Here is a 20,329-nt window from a genome sequence, read left to right on the forward strand (position 1 = left end):
ATACACAGAAACCACTGTGAAAAATACAGATGTCTAGACAACACCACATCAATGCATTTAGAGGCCCACAGCACCAAAAGGGTGATAGTCATCTCCCTTATACATAATTCAAAATAAAAACAATACTAAATCATGAAACACGTGTAAAGAAATCCATCCTAGATCAGATTTTTCTTATGAGTCTTTGAATCTTTTGTGCTTTTTTACATTTTGATGCCCCTGTTTTGCTATATTCCTCAGGCTATTCTTCCTAGTGAATAACCCAGTACCGGGAAAGCCTTCAGACTTGTAGTCTGAGTTCCCAGTGGGAGGAGGTGGAGGACGGGAGACAAAAAAACGGAGAGACAGAGACAGATGGGGTGGATGCCCCCCAAACTGCCGTGCAGTCTAAGAAAGGTTCTGCAAGGCCACTGAGGAGTCTTCAAGCCGAAGTCGGCTGTCAGAGGAGCTCCCTGTCTCCCAGGGGTGGGCCTGCCCAGCATCCTTGCCACCCACAGTCAGCGACTGACAGAAAGCATGGAAGACATGGCAAGTGGGGCCACAAATTCAAAGTGTGGCAGCTGGTCACATCTGTTCTCTGTATTCTCTCAGTATTGAAGATCTGTGCCACTGGTCTCCAGTGTGGTAAAGGGGCTCCACACCCCCAGGAAAAACCTTTTCCTGCCTAGCATCTTTTTTTTTTTTTTAATTTATTTTTGGCTGCGTTGGGTCTTCATTGCTGTGCGCAGGCTTTCTCTAGTTGTGCGTGAGCAGGGGCTACTCTTCACTATGGTGCACAGGCTTCTCATTGTGGTGGCTTCTCTTGTTGCAGAGCACGGGCTCTAGGCACACAGGCTTCATTAGTTGTGGCACGCGGGCTCAGTAGTTGTGGCTCGCGGGCTCTAGAGCGCAGGCTCAGTAGCTGTGGCACACGGGCTTAGTTGCTCTGTGGCATGTGGAATCTTCCTGGACCAGGGATTGAACCAGTGTCCCCTGCATTGGCAGGAGGATTTCTTAACCACTGCGCCACCAGGGAAGCCCCTGCCTAGTATCTTTTAAAGCTCTTGGGAACTAAATTCGATATCCTGTGACAAACCACAGTGGGAAAGAATACGAAAAAGAATATATATACATACATACATATATATGTATAACAGAGTCACTCTGATGTACAGCAGAAATTAACACAACATTGTAAATCAACTATACTTCAATAAAAATTTTTTTAAAAAGCTCTCCGTAACTATTAAACTAAGTTCTCACAAAAAGTAAAAGCAAGTATTATTGAGTATGTAACATAAACCCACAAAGTTTTCACACCTGTAAACAACGCACCAAATGTTTTATTTCTCTCATATGCAAGCAGTTGACTCTCAAAGCATTTAAAAAAACACAATAGACATTATTACACTTTATTAATCAATTACTTCTGTCCCAGGGGATTAAATCAAATAAAAATGGTACAAATATTGGAATTTTATTTCTGAGCCAACTGAGATGATGAATTTATGGGTTTCTATAAATTACTTTTTCTTAGTTCAATGTTTTGTACATGCCATCAGTACAATATAATTACTTAAATATTTAGGATATTGTCAATAGCTGTGATTCATATGAAAAATATAATCAGATACCTCAAATTCCCGATTAAGTCAGTTTTAAAAGGCACAAAATATTAGTACACTTGAATAAAGTGCAATTAACAGAAATTCTGCTTAAAGCTAGAAGTTTTGAATGTAATATTTTCCTTGACAGAAAAAAAAAGTGATGGTGAAAAAGGCAAAGACCACCATAACGTATCAAATATTTAGGGCATTAGTTATTATACCCTTTGTTTTGGAGTCTACTGTAAATTTATAACTAGGAAAATTTTTTAAAGTTGTAAGGCCAGTCTTAAAAAACAAGAATAAGGATAGTAGAAACATTACCACACATATCAACAAAAACAGAGCAAATCAAGTTTGGGCACAACTTCATTTCATCATTAATTCAGTGATTTGAAGTAAATGCCATGTTAAAAACCATGAGCAAATTTAAAGATTCATCCAAGGAAATTAAGTACTTTTGAGCATTTTTTAAAAAGCTTTAATAGGCAGTGCATCTCTGACCAGCACAAATGGGATGCAGAAAGAACAAAAATGAGAGTGTATGGAGCTGATTCTTACAGGCCTGCTCGCTCAAAGGATACTACCAATGATTTTCCTCAGTGTTGTTAGATGCCTTACTTTATTTATATATAAAGCAGCTAGAGCTCTTTCATTATTCCTACTAAGTATTTAAAATACATTTCTACGTATGCATTAAAATTAAGTGTTAATTATGATGCCCTTAAAAATCTTTCAACTTATAAAATACAGGTTTTAGAAATATAAAAATATTCATTTTTTTCATGTTTCTGACTCTCGAAAAACTTAAAGTGCAATATTTTCATGCATCAGCACATTGATCATGCCATATAAGTTCATCTCGAAACAGCATGTAAATAATTTCCAAAACTTCCAGAGAACAGAGTATAGATATTTTAAGGTTTGATTTTCCATTTGTCTTTATATTACAGTGCAAGGAGGAAAAATAAGCGCCAAATCAAAACGTGTTTTTATTAGGAGAAAATAATGCTTTCATGAAAAGAAAATAGGAAACATGTCATGTCTCCCTTTAGTGGTTTTTCTTAAGTCAATCACCTGGTTTACCAAAAATGTTGTATCAGTTCAATTACTGAACAAAATATACAACATTTGTTCAAAGACTTGTCCATAAAAGCTCTCACAGAACACTAGTCATTCTAAGCTCCTTTCTTATTTTTCAGTATGGACTTTAATTAAAAACAAGCTATTACCCTTTGTTTCACAATTTTAACGGAAATTTCACTCTGAGTTTAAAGTGATATTTCTTTAAGGGTCTGACCCATCCAGGTGGCAGTGTAGAAGTGGACTGCTATCATACACACAGCTACAAAATTAGAGCCAAAACTAAGGGGGAAAAATGGAAAATCCAAAACTAACTACTCTAGAAAAAAATTCCAAAACTAAAGGCTTCCTTGAAGAAGAGTGGTTTACAGACAAGACTGTGATTGGTTTTTCTCCCAGCTGCAGCCCCCTGGGATCTGTGATTAAGATGGTATTTGGGGCCTGAGAAGTTTCAGTGATGATTGCTTCATCAATTTTTGCTGTTGTCTCATTGACCATGCATCCTCAATGGCACGACATGCTCTCTGGAAAACAAAATATTTACCATGAATGGTAAAGACAAGTACAGGCTCACATGGTGGAGGAGAAAGGGACAAAACCAAGGGTATGAGCTCTCCACACAGGTCCAAAGACAAGAATACACAGTTAATACACGTCATGCTAAGACCCTTCTGCCCTGTTAAGCCCACAACATATTATTTTAAGCATATATACCCATCCAAAGCTATAACTGGTAGATCTTTTGGGAAAAGTAATAAGTATTGTTAATTATAACATTTTATTTCAACTTGAAGTGAAAACACTGAGAGGGCATTCTTTAAAATAAATCGTTTACCTCTGCTGTGGTGGTATCCTGCAGGTAAATTTTCTGGACACAGCCTTGATTGGCACTGTCTCTTTTTTGGAACAGACCTTGTTTCTGTTTCAAAACAAACAATGACAGGAAAGAAATTATTATGGGGAAGAAAAAAAATCATAACCTTTAACTGAGTGCTTAAATGTCAACTCTATTTTATAATCACTAGACTAACCAAATACACATATTCGGTATGATAAGAAATAAATCATTTTGTTACAAGGGTAGTGGTTCCATATGTGAGTTGTTAGAATTTATGAAATTGGATGAGTATATATCTATCTGCATAAAATGATGGCTTTCTGCAGGCAATGATAAATAGCCTACAGAAATACCACTTGGTAACTCATCACATCTGACAAATCAAAAAACCCTTCCTTCATTTCCTTGGCCGATAGATAAAATTCTTATATAATGTAAAACACACTGAGTCAATTCTCACCACTGATGTGAAAGAAAAGTGATAACTGAGGAAACTGTAATATACATGCATAGTGACACAATCTTTCCTAGTCTAAAAACTATGTTTCATATACCAAGGCATTTCAATTTTGAAACTCTACAATGAGGTAAGGCTGAAATACAAAATGGAATGGTTTCATGGTAGTTTCTTTTACTTGTAAACTTGTATGAAAAGAAAGTAAATTAAAGGATAATAGTACTTATATCTCTAACTACCGAATTTTATGATAAACATTTTTCAGATAGTTTCAGGAATAGAGATATTGTTTAGGAAATATCCTAAACAATAAAAAATTATTGTTTAGGAAAAAATATAGAAATTACCATCTTTGGAATAGTAATTTCTAGTTTTTTTTAAAGGGGTGAAAATAAGTTTATATCATATATAATAAAAATTACACATTTCAAAGTAAAGTGAGTTTACAAACTAAGCAAAAGATGGGGTATCATTTTTGGTAATTACTTGCTATATAATTAAAAAGTTTTTCCATAGAAAATGTAGAGGAAAGACATGAAAGCATTATTACATAATTAAAATGCATTAGCCTTCTATAAATGTCAGATATTATTAAATGTGATTGTTTTAGACATAATATTTATAATAATCTCCTAAAAGCCTAAAATGGGGAATCTTTCCAGAAGTATTTAAGATTATAGCAAAATAGTATCCATATGAAGTTAAAAAAAAAAACCTTCTACTCAATAATGCTTTATTCTACCAAAAAGAAACCTAATTCTTTCAGTGAACAAATTTAATATTTCACTCAATGCAATCAAGGACTGTCACAAACTAAAGTACAGAACACAAATACAGCTTTCCTTACTTTTCAGCATATAATAATAATAATACTTCACACATTTTATTCAGTTAACTATAAAACAGAGTCAGAAAGCACTGGTTTCCATTCATTTAACAAACTCCTGGTTCTAAAGGTGTGATTCATGTTTTCTTACCTCAACTGAAATTTTGAGCAGATTTCCATCAACAATAGGAGACTGTACAAAATCTTCAAATGGATATTGCCAGTCTACGGACACATGGCCTAGGATTTCAACTTCCTTTATACACAACACTCGTCTATTTTGCAAAAGGAAACAAAAACACATAGGTAGTGATAAAGACAGTTAATTACTCTAATATTTCACTCTGCTGGACGGTATTACTTGCTCAGTAAGCATTATAACCTGGCACACTAAAAAACGTATGCTTCACATTAAAAAAAAAAAAAGGTAACTGTCAAATAAAGAGCAAACATGGCACAAGTAACAAAGCAGACCTTCAAAAATTCCCCTTCTGCCAATCTTGCAAAATTCAGAAAAGTGTCTTTTTTAAATTTTTTTTTAACTGAACAGAAAACTGAAATCATGCTCTTTAAAACACATAAGGAACAGACTATACTCTCATCTGGGAAGCAATAAAGGCAGAAGCCCCTGAAAATGTTTTACTTGGAAAATTATTAATTGCTTTTTACTGTCAATCACATATGCCTTCTAATCAAGAAAGAAATGTCACAAACCTCAAATGTCAGCAAAGATTCACGTTAGGCCTACTAATAAATATCAGGTTTGAACACTTTAATACTGATGTACTATATCACAGAGTGAGTATCCCATTTTACTCAAAAGCAATTAAAAAAAAATTCACAGAATCCTTAAAGGGCATCCACATTGATTTCCCAGTGTGTGATTCAGATTTGTTACTGATATAACTATACTTGATTCTAAAGTTTCTATTACAGAAAGCAAAACTAGGAAAGTAGAACTGTTCATTCTACAAATGTGTATGGTGCTGGAGAAACAACGAAGACAAGGTTTCTGCTTGAGAGGTACCCATAGGCTGTAAGGGGAAATAAACCTGCAAATAAATGCTACAGCACAGTTAGATAAGAACAATAGCAGAGTGTGTAGAAAATTCTTTTGGCACACGGGAGAGAGGGACTGACCGTGGTGATAAAGTAGGTAGTGTTAAGAGCTGATTCTTGAAAGGAAGAAGTTCTCTAGGTAGGAAAGGGAAATTATACTCTAGACAAAGGAAACAGTGCATTAACATATACAGGAGTACAAAACAGGGAAGATCTGGGACTTCCTTGGTGGCACAGTGGTTAAGAATCCGCCTGCCAGTGCAGGGGACATGGGTTTGAGTCCTGGTCTGGGAAGATCCCACATGCCGTGGAGCATCTAAGCCCATGCACCACAACTACTGAGCCTGCGCTCCAGAGTGAGTGAGCCACAACTACTGAACCTGCGTGCTTAGAGTCTGCGCTCCACAACAAGAGAAGCCACCGCAATGAGAAGCCCACGCACCACAGTGAAAAGTAGCCCCTGCTCGCCACAAGTAGAGAAAGCCTGCGTGCAGCAACGAAGACCCAATGCAGCCAAAAACAAATAAATAAAATTAATTAATTTAAAAAATGTTTAAAATATATTTCTAAAAAAAAAAAGGGAAGATTTATCTGAGGAATGTGGAGGTCTGTAGCTGGACTACTGGATATATACAGAGGTGAGAAAATTAGCTTAGAGCCAGATCTTGAAGGATTTTTGTTTTTTGGTTTTTTCTGCAGGGGTCGGGGGTGGGGGAGGCTTTCAAGAAATTTTGACTTTGGCTGTGAGAAGAAGAGCTAGATTCTAGATGTTTATAAGGTAGAGTTGAATGAACTTGGTGACCAATGGGGTGAGGACTGATACAGACCCCTGGCACTGTATTTTTCAGCACAGGTGCTACTGAAATTGCGGGACTGTGTTGTGCACTGTAGGAAGTACAGCATCCCTGGCCCCAGGCTACTAAGCGCCTGCAGGGCCTCTAATCATTGCAACAACTTCCAACAACCCTACACATTCCAAACAGTCTCTAGGAAGTGGACTCCACCCCCCACCTCCTGCCTAGTAGAGAATCAGATGATGGAGCTAAGAGTTAAAGATAGCTATTACAAATCACCGCATCAAACACAATTCACCATTCTGATTGTCTTAAAATTCTACTCTTGACCATCGTACTCTTGAACAATATTATTGTTCTCCTGCCACCTTCAATCTCCTTCACTTTCTTCCTCCTGCACCATGTTTGCCAGAGTGCAAATCTTGGTCTTCTTCTGTTTAACATATTCTCTCAGGATGGTTTCTTAGATCTCAACTCCAGATCTTTACCCAAACTCCAATTATCTGTATACCTATTCCAGGTATAACCTGCATCTATATGTCTCCCTGACTACTGAGGCACCTCTACTTTGATATCTCAAAGCTATGTCAAACGCATTAAGCTCAAAACAGAAACAAAATCATCATCGTTTCCCTCAAATTACTGTAAATGGTACTCAGGCCAAAACAGCAAAGTCATCTTGTATTCCCTTCTCTTCCATATTCAGTCACCCAACCCTGGTCTCTTAAGGCTACCCACTCATATCTAAGGGAGACTGTCATTGCATTGGTCAGGAATATTATTTTTCTAATTGCCTCCTGAAAAGCTCTATAAGGGATTAGATTTCAAATTACTATGATTTTTCAATTTATCTGAAGAAAAAACAGATGTATAATGTACACATTAATATTCCTACCAAATGCCTAAATCAAACAAGCACTAAAGTATTACATATTACCAAAAAAAAAAGAAAACAAAAAAACCCCCCACTGATTTCCACTGCTTAGTGCTGAATTACATAAAAAGCATAAAAACTACTTTTTAGATTGTTTTGTGAATATTTTACTTCTTAATTAATGGGCAGATCAGAAGACTAGTTAACTCTCTCTTAGAAACAGCTTGTAGGTTTAAGCCTGAACCCTAATGCTTTCCTTTCTCTCCTTGCCACCTAAATATATTTAAATGCAATAGTAAGGAATCTAATGCAGATGTTACCTACTGTAAGTGCTTTGCCTTAGTCCTACAAAATACATAAATTAGAATTTTTTGAAGATTATTAATCTATAATTAGAATAAGTGATGTAAGGTAAATCTCAGGAAAATAAACTTAGTAGTTTAGTCCAAGTTCTTTTATTGGGAAAAATTATCTACCACTCCCAAAATACTTAGAAAAAACTGGAACACAAAGAAATAATACCAGCCTTTTAAAAGGTATGCTAATCATCCAAAATAAAACCTAGTGAGAAAAAGTGATTCATGAATTCACCCTCCATAACTGGATTTATAATTCACATATAAAGGTATCACTGCTGCACTTATAAAGTCTATTCTAGACTCCGTCTCTCAGAAGTTGTGTAACTTGGTTAAGCCCCTAAACCATGCTAAGTCTCAGTTTCAGCATCTCCAAAATGAGAGGGTCAGAGTCGATGATCTCAAAGGACCTATCCAGATCTGTATTTCTGTGATTCTATGACAATGAACATTTTGCAGTTGAAGCATAGTTATCTAAATCCTCTGCCATTTTAATCTCCAAAATTCTTATCATCTATATAGTCAGCATTTTAAAAAATGTCACTTGAAGTCAATACCTATTTGTAACCATAAGGTTTGTCCTCTTCCTTCCCAGAATAACACAGTGGTATCGGTAAGTCTCTCCTTCTAACTTTTTGATATGATTCTGAAAAGAAAAGAAGACTCAAGATTTGGGTTGTACATGCATCCAAATAGTATTTCCAATGCTCTGTATTAGCTAATCATAATAACAGTACCAGTTAGGAAAAAATTATTAAAACCAAAAGCACAATTCTATAGATTGGCATGTGAAGCTAGAAAAATATTCATAGTATAAATTAACTTTCACTGTGCCTTAAAAGACAAATAAGTATTAAACACTAAGTGATCTTCTAATAAAATACATCTTGTTGCATAACTCAGAAGCTTTTAAATATTTACCAGAAATAATCAGACATTTTCATTAATATGAACCTAGACTAAAACTGGACATTAACATTACAGGGGTCTTTACCCTGGAGTCCACGGAAGGACTTTGGGAGGTCTATGAACTACCATAACAGAATATAAAATTTTGACAATGTATTTCTGAACTTTTTTCAAAGGACAGTTCATACTTTTCATCAGATTTTTAAAAGGGGTCTGTGATCCTTCTCAAAGGTTAAGAACCACTGATTTACAGAGAGGTAGATATACACATAATAAAATTCCAAGATAACTGATATTTAATATTTTTGAATATTTGGTCTTATACATTAAACATGCATGAGAAGTACAAGCGTGTATTGAATTATATTCCTGGTAGAAAAGAAAATTTAATTACAATCTGAATACAAACATGAAGAATTTCTAAGGTTTCAAAGAGCTGGCACAATTTATTACTAAAGACAATTACAAGCATAAAATAATTCAAGTATAAATAGTAGCGCATTAAAATACATTTATTTTTTAACTATCTCAAAACTATTGTGACTTTAGTCAACACACATTAAAATTAATGAAGTTGTTTTTATAATTAATGCTAATGAAATATTATTGACATTATATATAATAATTAAAAATCAGAGGAGATAATATATATGAAAATATAAAACATAAACATACCTATAAGATATTAACATTTTATAACTAAGAATACAATATCAATATTATCAAAAGGAGAATATGATCAATAATAATCACAAGCAGAGAAAGCACACTTGTTATTATTTCAAATACATATTGTTTTAAAGATCCTTGGTTCCCGGTCATTCCTTGACAATCACAAAAAGCCATGAACAAGGAAGATGAATCCCCAGAGAATGGGGTCTCAACCTTGGAATGAGTCTCAGAGAGAAGTGGAGTTTAATAGTCACTTGTTTCACATCTTCCCTGTGTGAATTAGCTAAAATCTTTTAACATTTATACCTTAATTCCTTTAAAGAGAATATGGGAAATGAATATAACAATTTAGTGCTTTTACTTTCAGCCTTGAAATTTAAATGTTAAAATATTTAGATTTCAGATGAAATGTACAAGAAATACTACCCACTTTCCATCTTGTATGCATTTTCATTAGTTATCAGGCTTTGCACTTTAAAAAAAACTGAAGCTTTTAAAGTATATTTATCACCATAATACATTATAGAAGCTTGGTTTCCAGCACTTCTAAAATCCACTGCACTCTGAGATTCAGTCTTTGTGGCAGATTAGTTTATAAAATATTTACTCTCCCTTCCCAAAATGCAACTTGAAGAATTTACAATATTTAGCAAAACCATTCAATTTTTTCAAGTAAATTCTAAGGAAATAATATAAGATATGAAAAAGCATTATGTTTAATGATGTTTATCACAGCATTCTTACTGTTAGTAAAATAACAGAAACAACTTTAATGTCAAGAACTGGGAATGGTCAAATATACGAGGTAAATTTACCTCAACAGACAGTAATGCAAGAATTAAGAATGAAGCATTTCTAAGAACATGGAAAAATATAATTAAAACAAAAAATCAAGGAACACCATTTAAAATATTATATAATCATAACTATGTGAATCAAGATGAATATTAAATAAAAATTGGCTATATATATAAATATATATGTCTGTGTGTAAATATATATGTGTGTGTGTGTGTGTCATGATAATTATCCTAGGAGAACAGAGGATAAGTAAAAGAGTATATCCTATGAAAACATAGTATATAATTCAGTAACTTTCAAAGCTCAGTATTAAATTAAAGAATACAGAGCAATACTCAGGAGAAAAAGAAAATGGGATAAATCAAAAGATTCCCAAATAAATTATTTAGAATGTACCCACATTACACTAAGCACTAGGAGGACATAATTTTACCCTCAAGTGCTCTTTAATATTTACACATTTTGTTATACTAGGTCCCTTAAGGACAGAAGTCTCCTTTCTTCTCTATATCAAACACAGTCTAGATTATCACATACTTTGTACCCAACTAACTGATTACAGCAAAGTGGGCAAGGAATGAAACAGCCTAAATTTCTTAATTATCCATGCCTACCCTTGCTACCCATGGAAGAAAATTACCAAGTCCTGTTCTTAATGTACAATCATTCTATTTCTTCCAGTTCTCATATCTTAACAAAAACTACTAAATCAGATGACTATATTTAGCTAAAATAATAGTTTCTTGAAGCTTTGTGCTTACTGACATGCAGTTGTAAAAAGGGACATCATGAGGAAAAGAATAACATAAAGAGCTAAACAATCAAAAAGTAAACAATAAAGAAAAGAATTTTAACAAGTTATAAGATTTTCCATAAGTCTCATTAAGACTGTAATATATCCAGGAAAATTAAAAATCATTACTTTTACCTAAGAAGGAAGAATAATTATTAGTGATGATTTAAGACAGAATCTTGAATTAGTTACTGTGCTTGATTCTCACAGAAACTGTACATGAGGCAACATTTTTGCCAACCCTCAATTATTCAGGCACGAGAAAAGTCTGTCAGCTATAGTTTTAGGCTAGTCTTTGAAGGTCATTCTTTCTTCTTGAAAGAGTCCTTGTTTTAAATATGAAGGATTCAATTTATTCTTTTGATAACTATAGTTTAAAAGATATATAATCCAACTGAACAGTTGTGTTCAGTTCACATACATAAAGAACACATAATAGACTGAACATAAGAATTGATTTTTTTCCCCAACTTTACCAGAAATGCACATGAATACCGTAAGAAAAGATGAAATTCTCAAAATGATAGTAAAAGTATCCACTTGTGAGTTCAATAAAGTGTTCCTCCAACTAAATGTAAAAGAGAGTTGATTTCCTATGTCCTTTCATCTTTTATATTGACCTCTTATTCCTGTACAGTATTACCAGGAATATCATAATTTTTATCTGTAGTCAAGCCACTACAATAAAAAGTTCAGATAGAGGTGAGAAATGTAAAGAAAACTTCATTTTAATGGACTCTCACTCTAAATAAATCAGGACAGTCAATTAATACCACAGTTTGTTTTGATTTTTAAGGATGAAATCAAGTAGTAGTATAGAAAACATTTACTCCTGTATTTCCAGTTCTTGCTGTGTAGGCAGAAAAAGAAAGAAAATAAAGTTAGAAGCATGCAGAAAGATAAAATATAATCACATACTATAAAAATCAAAGTCTAAGAAAAATGAAGAGTCATTTTATTTTAAAGTCAAAGTAGGAAAATATTACTAATTTTATTTTGGAGGAAAGCTAGTCATGGGAGAATAGCAATTTACATATGTGTGTATTATTTAAATACAGTAAAATTAAAACTAAAATAAAAGCCAAAAAAATCCTTTAAAAAGTTTTTAAGGTTTAAAAAGATTAAATTGTACATAATCTTTTTTTCTCTCCTCCAGCTTCTGTTTACCTGAATAAATCTAGATTTACAATATAGTCTAAATAAATTAATTTGGTTGGGAGAAAAGGAAGCAGTGAAATTCCAATAATTAGCTACAAAGTAGGAGACCAAAGTTAACAACGCAAACTAAAGGAGCTAACATACAAATAGTAATAAAGCCTATGACTTCTTTTAAGGTTATCCTTTCTGCACGAAAAAGCTTTGATCCTGTGCAGAAAAAAAATGATGAGTTACTCCCATTTAATACATTATGCTAATATAATAAAACAAATAAATAATCAAATTCTACCCTACCATCATTCCCTGTGTCATCTTTAAAGAAGTTCATGAACCACGAACTTTAGAAACCACCCATGAAATCCTGATCCTAGAAATCTTTAAAATTAAATTTCACTCATGACCATGAAGAATAGAATTTATACCTCAAATAAATCATAGCCCTCAGATTCCTGTCTGTCATAAGGGCGAATGATGCCGTCCTCATGGATCAGGCGAGGGGAACGGAGCCTGGTCACTTCCTCAGTTGATTCTGCCACCCTGTGTAAGGCAGCAGAGTAAGTACATATAAGAAAACATGTGAGAAACTTTCAAAATAATACAAATATATATGTGTTGATTCAACACTGTACCACGTAACACAGTATATCAATATTTGATAAACAGAGTAATTTTAAATAACTTGCCCAAAATAATGTGACAAGTATTAAAACCAAGTAGGTTTAGGGCTTCCCTGGTGGCGCAATGGTTGAGAATCTGCCTGCCAATGCAGGGGACACGGGTTCGAGCCCTGGTCTGGGAGGATCCCACATGCCGCGGAGCACCTAGGCCCATGAGCCACAACTACTGAGCCTGCACGTCTGGAGATTATGCTCCGCAACAAGAGAGGCCGCGATAGTGAGAGGCCCACGCACCACAATAAAGAGTGGCCCCCGCTTGCCGCAACTAGAGAAAGCCCGTGCACAGAAACGAAGACCCAACACAGCCAAAAATAAACAAATTAATTAAAACAAACAAACAAACAAAAAAAACAAGTAGGTTTGACTCCAAGTTCCCCACCTTTTCTTAAAGAAAAGAAAATGTCAAAATAATAAAGGCAGGGAGTAGGCCATCCACTCTTTGTATCTGTGGTGTCTAGCACACTGCCTGGCATATAGTAGGGACCAATAAACACTTGTTGAATAAAAGAGAAACTGGCTAATAAAAAAAATCTCTTCTTACTCCTTTCTGGGGGCACTCTACCTTGTGAACCTGTCAGAGCTTTCAATTAGACTTTAAGGTCCTCACGCACAGGCAGAGTATTTAACCTACTTATGTATTCCTGGCAACAATTAGCACACAGACATATAGCTTGCATACAGTGTGCACTTAATTACCTCTGGATTCCTTGGAAGGTGCTGCTGGCCATATCTATTATTCCACCAGTTGGACGAGCCACCGCACCCACAAGCCCTTTTCCAATTCCTTTAAAGAATCCAGCAGCTCCTTCCTTTTTGGCACCTTCATAAAACCAAAGACAATGAAAGAATAGAGATTTTAAAATCTTTAAAATCAACTTTGAACTCAACAAAAGCCTAAGTCAAATACTGAACTGTTTTACCCAGTAAGTTCCTAGAATTTGACTTTCTAAAGAAGTTGAATTTAATCCTAACATGTGATACAACAGCAGTTTTCAAAGTGTGTTAAAAATGCAAATTATTAGCCCCCACTCCCAGCCAGTAATCTGTGCTTTAACAAGTCCCCAAGGTAACCCCAAGGCACACTCAAATTTTACAACTACTGATCCAGGAGTCTAGTCAGTACCTATAACTGGAAGATCTAAGAACTGACCAGAAAATATTGTGGGTTTTTTTTTTTTTTTGGCCAACAATCAGGAGATTTTTCAAGCAGTGCACTTTTTAAAAAAATATAAGAACTTTATTAAAATATAATTCAAATACTATATAATTCACCCATTAAAGTATACAAGTTCAATGTTTTTTATAGTATATTCAGAGTTGTGCAACTATCACCATAATCAATTTTAGAAAATCTGTTATTATCTCAAAAAGAAACCCCATACCTATCAGCAATCATTCCCCATCATTTCCCCCTAAACCCTCTTCTCAATCCTACGCAATTTACCTCCTTCCTCCCCACCCTGCAGACCTAGGCAACCACTAACGTACTTTCTATCTGTATGGATTGGCCTGTTCTGGTCATTTCCTACAAATGGAATCATACAATATGTGGTCTTTTGTGACTGGCTTTTTTCACTTAGAATCATGCTTTCAAGGTTCACCCATCTCGTACTTATATCAATACTTGATTTCTTTTTATAACTGCATAATAACTTATTTGTAAGGATATACCACATTTTGTTTATCCATGCATTAGATGATGGACATTTGGGTTGCTATTACATTCTGGCTGTTATGACTAATGCTTCTATAAACATTTATGTACAAGTTTTTAAAGCAAACATAGCTTTTTAATTCCCTTGGGTATATACCTAACAGTGGGATTGCTGGGTCACAATTATAAACTCTATGTTTATATTCAGTTGTCCCAGCACCATTTGTTGAAAAGGCTATTTTTCTCTATGGAATTATCTTGGCACCCCTGTCAAAAATCAATCTACCATAAAAGTAAGGATGTATTTCTGGAATCTGAATTCTATTCCATTGATCTATATGTGTACCTGTATGCCAGCACCACCTGTCTTGGCTACTTTAACTTTATAGTGAGTTTGAAAATTGGACAGTGTAAGTCCTCCAACTTCCTTCTTTTCTTCCAGATTGTTTTGGCTATTCGGGGTTCCCCAGAATTCCTATACAAATTTTAGAATCTGCTTGTCAATTTCTGCAAAAAACCTAACTGCGATTTTGATAGGGACTGTACTGAATACAGTAATGTCCTTTTTTTTAATAGGATAAAAAGAAAGAGTCAATTGCTATTGATGGTCCAAGGGACCCTAGTCTAACTATGGCCCTGTTAAAAATAGCATCCAAAGTCTGAGACATAGTCTACTACTTAACCTCTTCACATCCTGAGGAAAGTTATGCTCATTAAACAATTTACCATGTATCAACTCCTCAGACTCTGTACAGGAAGGAAACGTTCTCAACCTACCTTCCACTGGCTTTGTTATTATTCCAGTCACTCCACCAACGACGCCCTGAGAGAGAAACCAATCAAGTCAAGCCCGAAAGGAAGGTGCTTAATTTTAAACCAACCACTAGAGGTCTCTACAGACATACTAGAAATAACTATTTTTTAATGAGGACTTGACAGAGAACAACATGCACATGTAAGTGAGCACTATGATTTTTAAAATATTACATCATAGCAAATTTTAAACGGAGCACTTTGTAGAACTTAATAATAGACAAAGGAGTAAAGGTGAAAATTTTCTACATCTGACTCTGACACCAATTAGCAGTTGATACAATCTCTTTAAGTCTCAGTTTCCATCCATATCAGTATATGAGTAAGCTGAGAAAATTATACATCTAATTATAAGTTCTAATGAGGTTACTCTATAATCTAGTGAAAGTGTGGAAAACTGAAAATGAAGGGACCTCTGAAGGATAGCAAATATCCCGACAAGTAAAGCACTTTAGAGAATACACAAAACATTACAAATCACTGGCACAAACACAGCAGCTACAGTCTCCTGAATTATCTCCAAAATTTAAAAAATAATATTTGTACATTCTTTAAGTAACTGTCAAGTAACGGTAGTAACTAAAAATACCTGCATATTACATAAACACACAGAAAAGGAACTGAAGGATATATACTATATTGAAAAGATTAGACACCTCTCAGAAGAGGTGAGGGGTAATCAAAGAGTACTTTACAGCCTTACCTATGTTTCCATTACTCGTTTAAAAAAAGAACTTATAAGTTCCTATTATTACCTGTAAGGAGGACAGTCATATATTACCTGTATAATTAAACAATATTCGTATATAATTTATAATACCTGTACCTAAAAAGTAGTGAAAGGTAGTTCCTGGTTTATAACCTGTAGCTTGTATGCCTCCCTTCCATAGAAACGGTTGACTGACGATGACCTGAAGAATTCCTCCCACTCGTTACCTCCACATTCCTCCGCTCTACCTGCCCCCTCCCCACTAGTGCTAACCTGCCATCATTACAGTTTTCACTCCAGCTGAGCGCCAAACTAAGTCCAGGAATTGGGGGTAGATCTGATGGTGATAAAGGGAAGGAGAATAAAAAAGGAAACAAAGGCCACAATTTATCACTACTGATACTCTGACAGACGTTTACTCACAAGCAGTATTCCAAGTGCCAAACAACCAGTACATATTCTAAAGTGTATATAAAAGTAAGCATTTCTTGAAGATTCGGCAATAGACTTACACGCAAGAAGCCCTTTCCCCCTTTGGCCAGGCTGTCACCAAAATCTTTAGGCTGCCGACCCATCTCTTCTCTTCTTTTTTGCTGATATTCTTTGTCCATTGTAATTGCTGCCAAACCTTTTCCAACAGAACCGGTGATTCGAGATACCACTCCTGCTGCACCACCTATCAGAAGGTCAAGAGAAGTAAGTCACACTGTTTCTTTAAAGAGCATTACCACAACATACAGCATGCGGCTGCTTTAAACTAACAGGTGCTTAAAATTCTGTCTCATATACAAAAATGCATTTATTTCTTCCATTTCCCACTTAGCAAGAAGAGGAATAAAACTATTTAAAGTACATTGATTCAACACAACAAAGACATATTTAAAAAACTCAGCAGGTCAGTGTTAAATTATTTTCCACTTAAGAACAAGGGAACACATCTTTTAAAAGGATTATTATAAAAATAATCCCTCTTTTATTAAACATAATCATTTGTTTTTCATAAACAATGCATTTTATAATAACTATAATTAAAAATACACACACACACACATACACACACACACACACACACACACACACACACACACAAATATGTGATACATACCTACTGTGTGTCCAAAGAGACTTCTTACTCCAATTACTAACCCCTCAGCAAATTCTTCAGGGCCTTGAACAGCACCCTGGCCGGAAAAAAAAAAAAAAGTTTGCTACTTAAAATTTAAATAAGTTTAAGACTTTGAATCTAATATTTCAGGGTTTCCATGAAGATACAGAATCTGTAAAGATACATAAACATTGTGGTGACAGTTTTCACCTTCTAACCCAAATACTGATGGAATACCTATTGTGTTTGAAGATACCTTCAACCCACATGATCTCAGCAAGCCCTTTAAGATGACAAAAATTGGAGAGGAATAAATCACTGGCTTCAGTCACAATCTGAAGTTGGCCTCCCAGGACCAAGTGCCATCTGACTGCTAAAGCAAGCCACAGTGACAACGAGACTAAGAGCCCACAGTTTCAGCTCTCTTGTTCTCCCCATTTATTCTCTTTATTTTGTCCTTCTAAAACCCTCACCACACTAGGCTCCTGGATCCTTTAAATGGAGGAGAACAGGTTAGAGTAAAGCTTGACTATGAAACAAAGTCAGCTTTTAGTGCCCCATTAGTCCTTTCCATAGTGGTGAAACAGCCTTGAAATGGGTCTCAAACTACCTAGCACTCTTCCTTACAACTACATTAAATCCTAGAAAACGTGGGGATGTTTTATTACCCAGACACTAGAAGTGCTCAATTAATTCTAAAACAATCTTTTAATGTCATTTCTAGTAATTTAAAAAAATATATAAAATTGATATATGTTATATGAACATTATTCAGTCCCCAGATACAATTAAAATACAAATTGCTTGTCATAAAAAATAGAACATCCATTTTTCTGTACTACACTTAAAATAAATGAAAGATCAATACCTGGAAGGGTTCGTAGAATAAAGCTTCAAATCCTTCTGACAGACCTCTAATCAATCCAAATGGGTTTCCAAGCACATCTAAGCCCAATACAAGGACATACATCTGTTTCAAGAACTACAAGGGAAAAAAAATAAATGAAGTCCTTTACAACTACTGTAAGGAACAACATCATGATGCAGTAAGAAAGTGGGATACTGACTAAATTAGGTTTGTTAAAGGAAAGCGCTGCAGAATAACCACCACTACGACCATTAATTGATCTTTCACTATGTGCCAGGCATTATGTTAGTACTTTTACATGGGTCTTTCAAACTGGACAGAACTAAGGTTTGAGGCAAAGTCTGCCATTTGGCAGTTATGTAACCTTGGACAAGTCCCTTAGTCTCTGTAGGCCTTCCTCTTTTCATCTATAAAATGGGAGGTCTATTATACTGACCTTGCATGGCTGAGTATGCATATTAAATGAATATATATTTCAATAACTGGTACTTACTTTTGTTATTATCACTATTTCTATGAACTAGATGGGTTAAAAACAAAAACAAAAAAAAAAGAAAAAATATCCTTATTTGAACATGTAAAAAACATAATGTCTATACACCATAAGAGAAAGGACCTGCCAGCAGAGGAAGGAAAGAGGAATGTCACCCTGGAGTTTCACAGTACAGCAATGGAACCCTAGTGCCCCAAAACAACTACTATGTCTCTGTGCATAGAACTCGAAACATGGAGTAACAGGCAAAGGGAGGAATCTGGCTTCCTCACAATTCTACTAGACTATGCTTAGAAACTATAGTCATTGAAGGAATAAAATGTATTGACTCCTAAGTTACTATTCTTTCCCAAAGTGGTAAATGTACAATTGCAAAGGGAAAAAACACTAAGGGAAACTTTTTTAAAAAGTTTATACGGGGCTGGGGAAAAACTAAAGAAACAGAAATTAATCATTCAGGAAAACTAAGTAATGAGATTGAGAACTGCAGTAAATTAGGTAAACGTCACACACTGTACAATCACATACAAATGTTTTGTTTTGTTATTTTATGAAATATATTCCTTATGAGTTACTATGATAGGAAATTACCTGTTCACTGTAATGTCTAACAACACTCCACATGAGCTGATCTCTGTTGTAAAACTGATATCGAATTTCATAATAAGCAAGTCTGGGAGGAGAAAGTGCCAAAAGTACTAAGATTATTTTTTGAAAAAAAAAAAGAGACTTAAAATTTCAATGATAATCATTGCTAATTCACAATTAGGTTTGTACACATAATTTCAGATCTTAAATATTAGGATAACAAAACTACTATAAAAATAGTGCATTCTCATGCAAATCTTTCATAAACACATAAAGAGTAAAAAGGTTTAAAAAAGTTGACCATAATCCCACCACACAGTGGATTTTTTAAAAAGTTTTTTCTTCTTCTCATTTTCCACTTTGAATTCTTTCTTTTCTGTGCAACTGCAAAATATTACAACATTCTGTATGCATTTTTACACTCAGCATTGTGGATAAATATTCTTCTGTGTTTTCAAAATTCTATGTAACCATTTTAAATAATGCATAGCATTCCATCATGTGAACATGTCATAACAAACGATTCTTCCACAGTCAGACATTTTTAAATTTTGACATAATAATGCTGCTATGCGCATCTTGAATATAACTTTGGTTGTGTTTCAAGATTATTTTTTGGACCGAATTCCCACCCAAAATAATTAATGAGTGAAAGACTACAAAAACATTTAAGGCTCTTGAATAGATCCCTTTCCACTGATACAAATAGTAAAAAAAAAAAAAAAAAAAAAAAAAAAGTGCCCATTTCTTAGATCCACCCCTCTCTAGTATTAGGATTTCTCATATTTTGAAAGCTTTGATAACTTGTTTTAATTTGCATATATTCTTTGATAAATAATAAAGCTAACCATTTCTAATATCTATTAGCCACTGTATCTTCCCTTTTGTGAATTATCTCACATTGTCCTCTGGCACCTATGGCATTGGAACTTTTAGGTTAAAAATTAAGATTATTATCTTTTGTTATACTTGTCATCATATTTTTCCAGTCCTTTGTTTTTTAAGTGTTTTCACTGATTTTATTGTAAGAGTTTAATTTTTATGTAGTCAAATCAATTTTGTATTTTTCCATTGGGATTTTTTCATGGCTTTTAAACACAGAAAGGTTTCCTTTTATTCAGAGATTTGATAGCGATTAACTTCTATTTTTCCTTAGTCTTTGTTTTTCTATTTGAATTTTATGTTTAAGCCTTCAATTCCTATGAAATTTGACAGTGTG

At 34.5% G+C, this 20,329-nt stretch overlaps 1 protein-coding gene across 4 annotated transcripts in view; it reads right to left on the reverse strand.

The window, feature by feature from the left end:
• Positions 1-1,316: 1,316 nt before the first annotated feature.
• The window catches only part of VPS13C (vacuolar protein sorting 13 homolog C), a gene marked incomplete at both ends in the record, with an annotated part of 174,469 nt that continues 155,456 nt past the window's right edge, over positions 1,317-20,329 (reverse strand). For 2 of the 4 annotated variants that reach the window (XM_082681146.1, XM_082681145.1), the window contains 11 exons: positions 1,317-3,190; positions 3,502-3,585; positions 4,939-5,062; positions 8,428-8,516; positions 12,626-12,740; positions 13,577-13,700; positions 15,312-15,357; positions 16,569-16,732; positions 17,162-17,237; positions 18,030-18,143; positions 19,114-19,195. In XM_082681146.1, the coding sequence (XP_082537272.1) occupies positions 3,089-3,190; positions 3,502-3,585; positions 4,939-5,062; positions 8,428-8,516; positions 12,626-12,740; positions 13,577-13,700; positions 15,312-15,357; positions 16,569-16,732; positions 17,162-17,237; positions 18,030-18,143; positions 19,114-19,195 (1,120 nt within the window). Of the gene's footprint in view, positions 3,191-3,501; positions 3,586-4,938; positions 5,063-8,427; positions 8,517-11,871; positions 11,896-12,625; positions 12,741-13,576; positions 13,701-15,311; positions 15,358-16,568; positions 16,733-17,161; positions 17,238-18,029; positions 18,144-19,113; positions 19,196-20,329 lie in introns of those variants that run through there. The other 2 variants (XM_082681148.1, XM_082681147.1) reach the window with 1 other exon arrangement.

The sequence above is a fragment of the Grampus griseus genome (genome assembly GCF_964374135.1).
Source record: "Grampus griseus genome assembly, chromosome: 2".
In the NCBI taxonomy this organism is placed as follows: domain Eukaryota; kingdom Metazoa; phylum Chordata; class Mammalia; order Artiodactyla; family Delphinidae; genus Grampus; species Grampus griseus.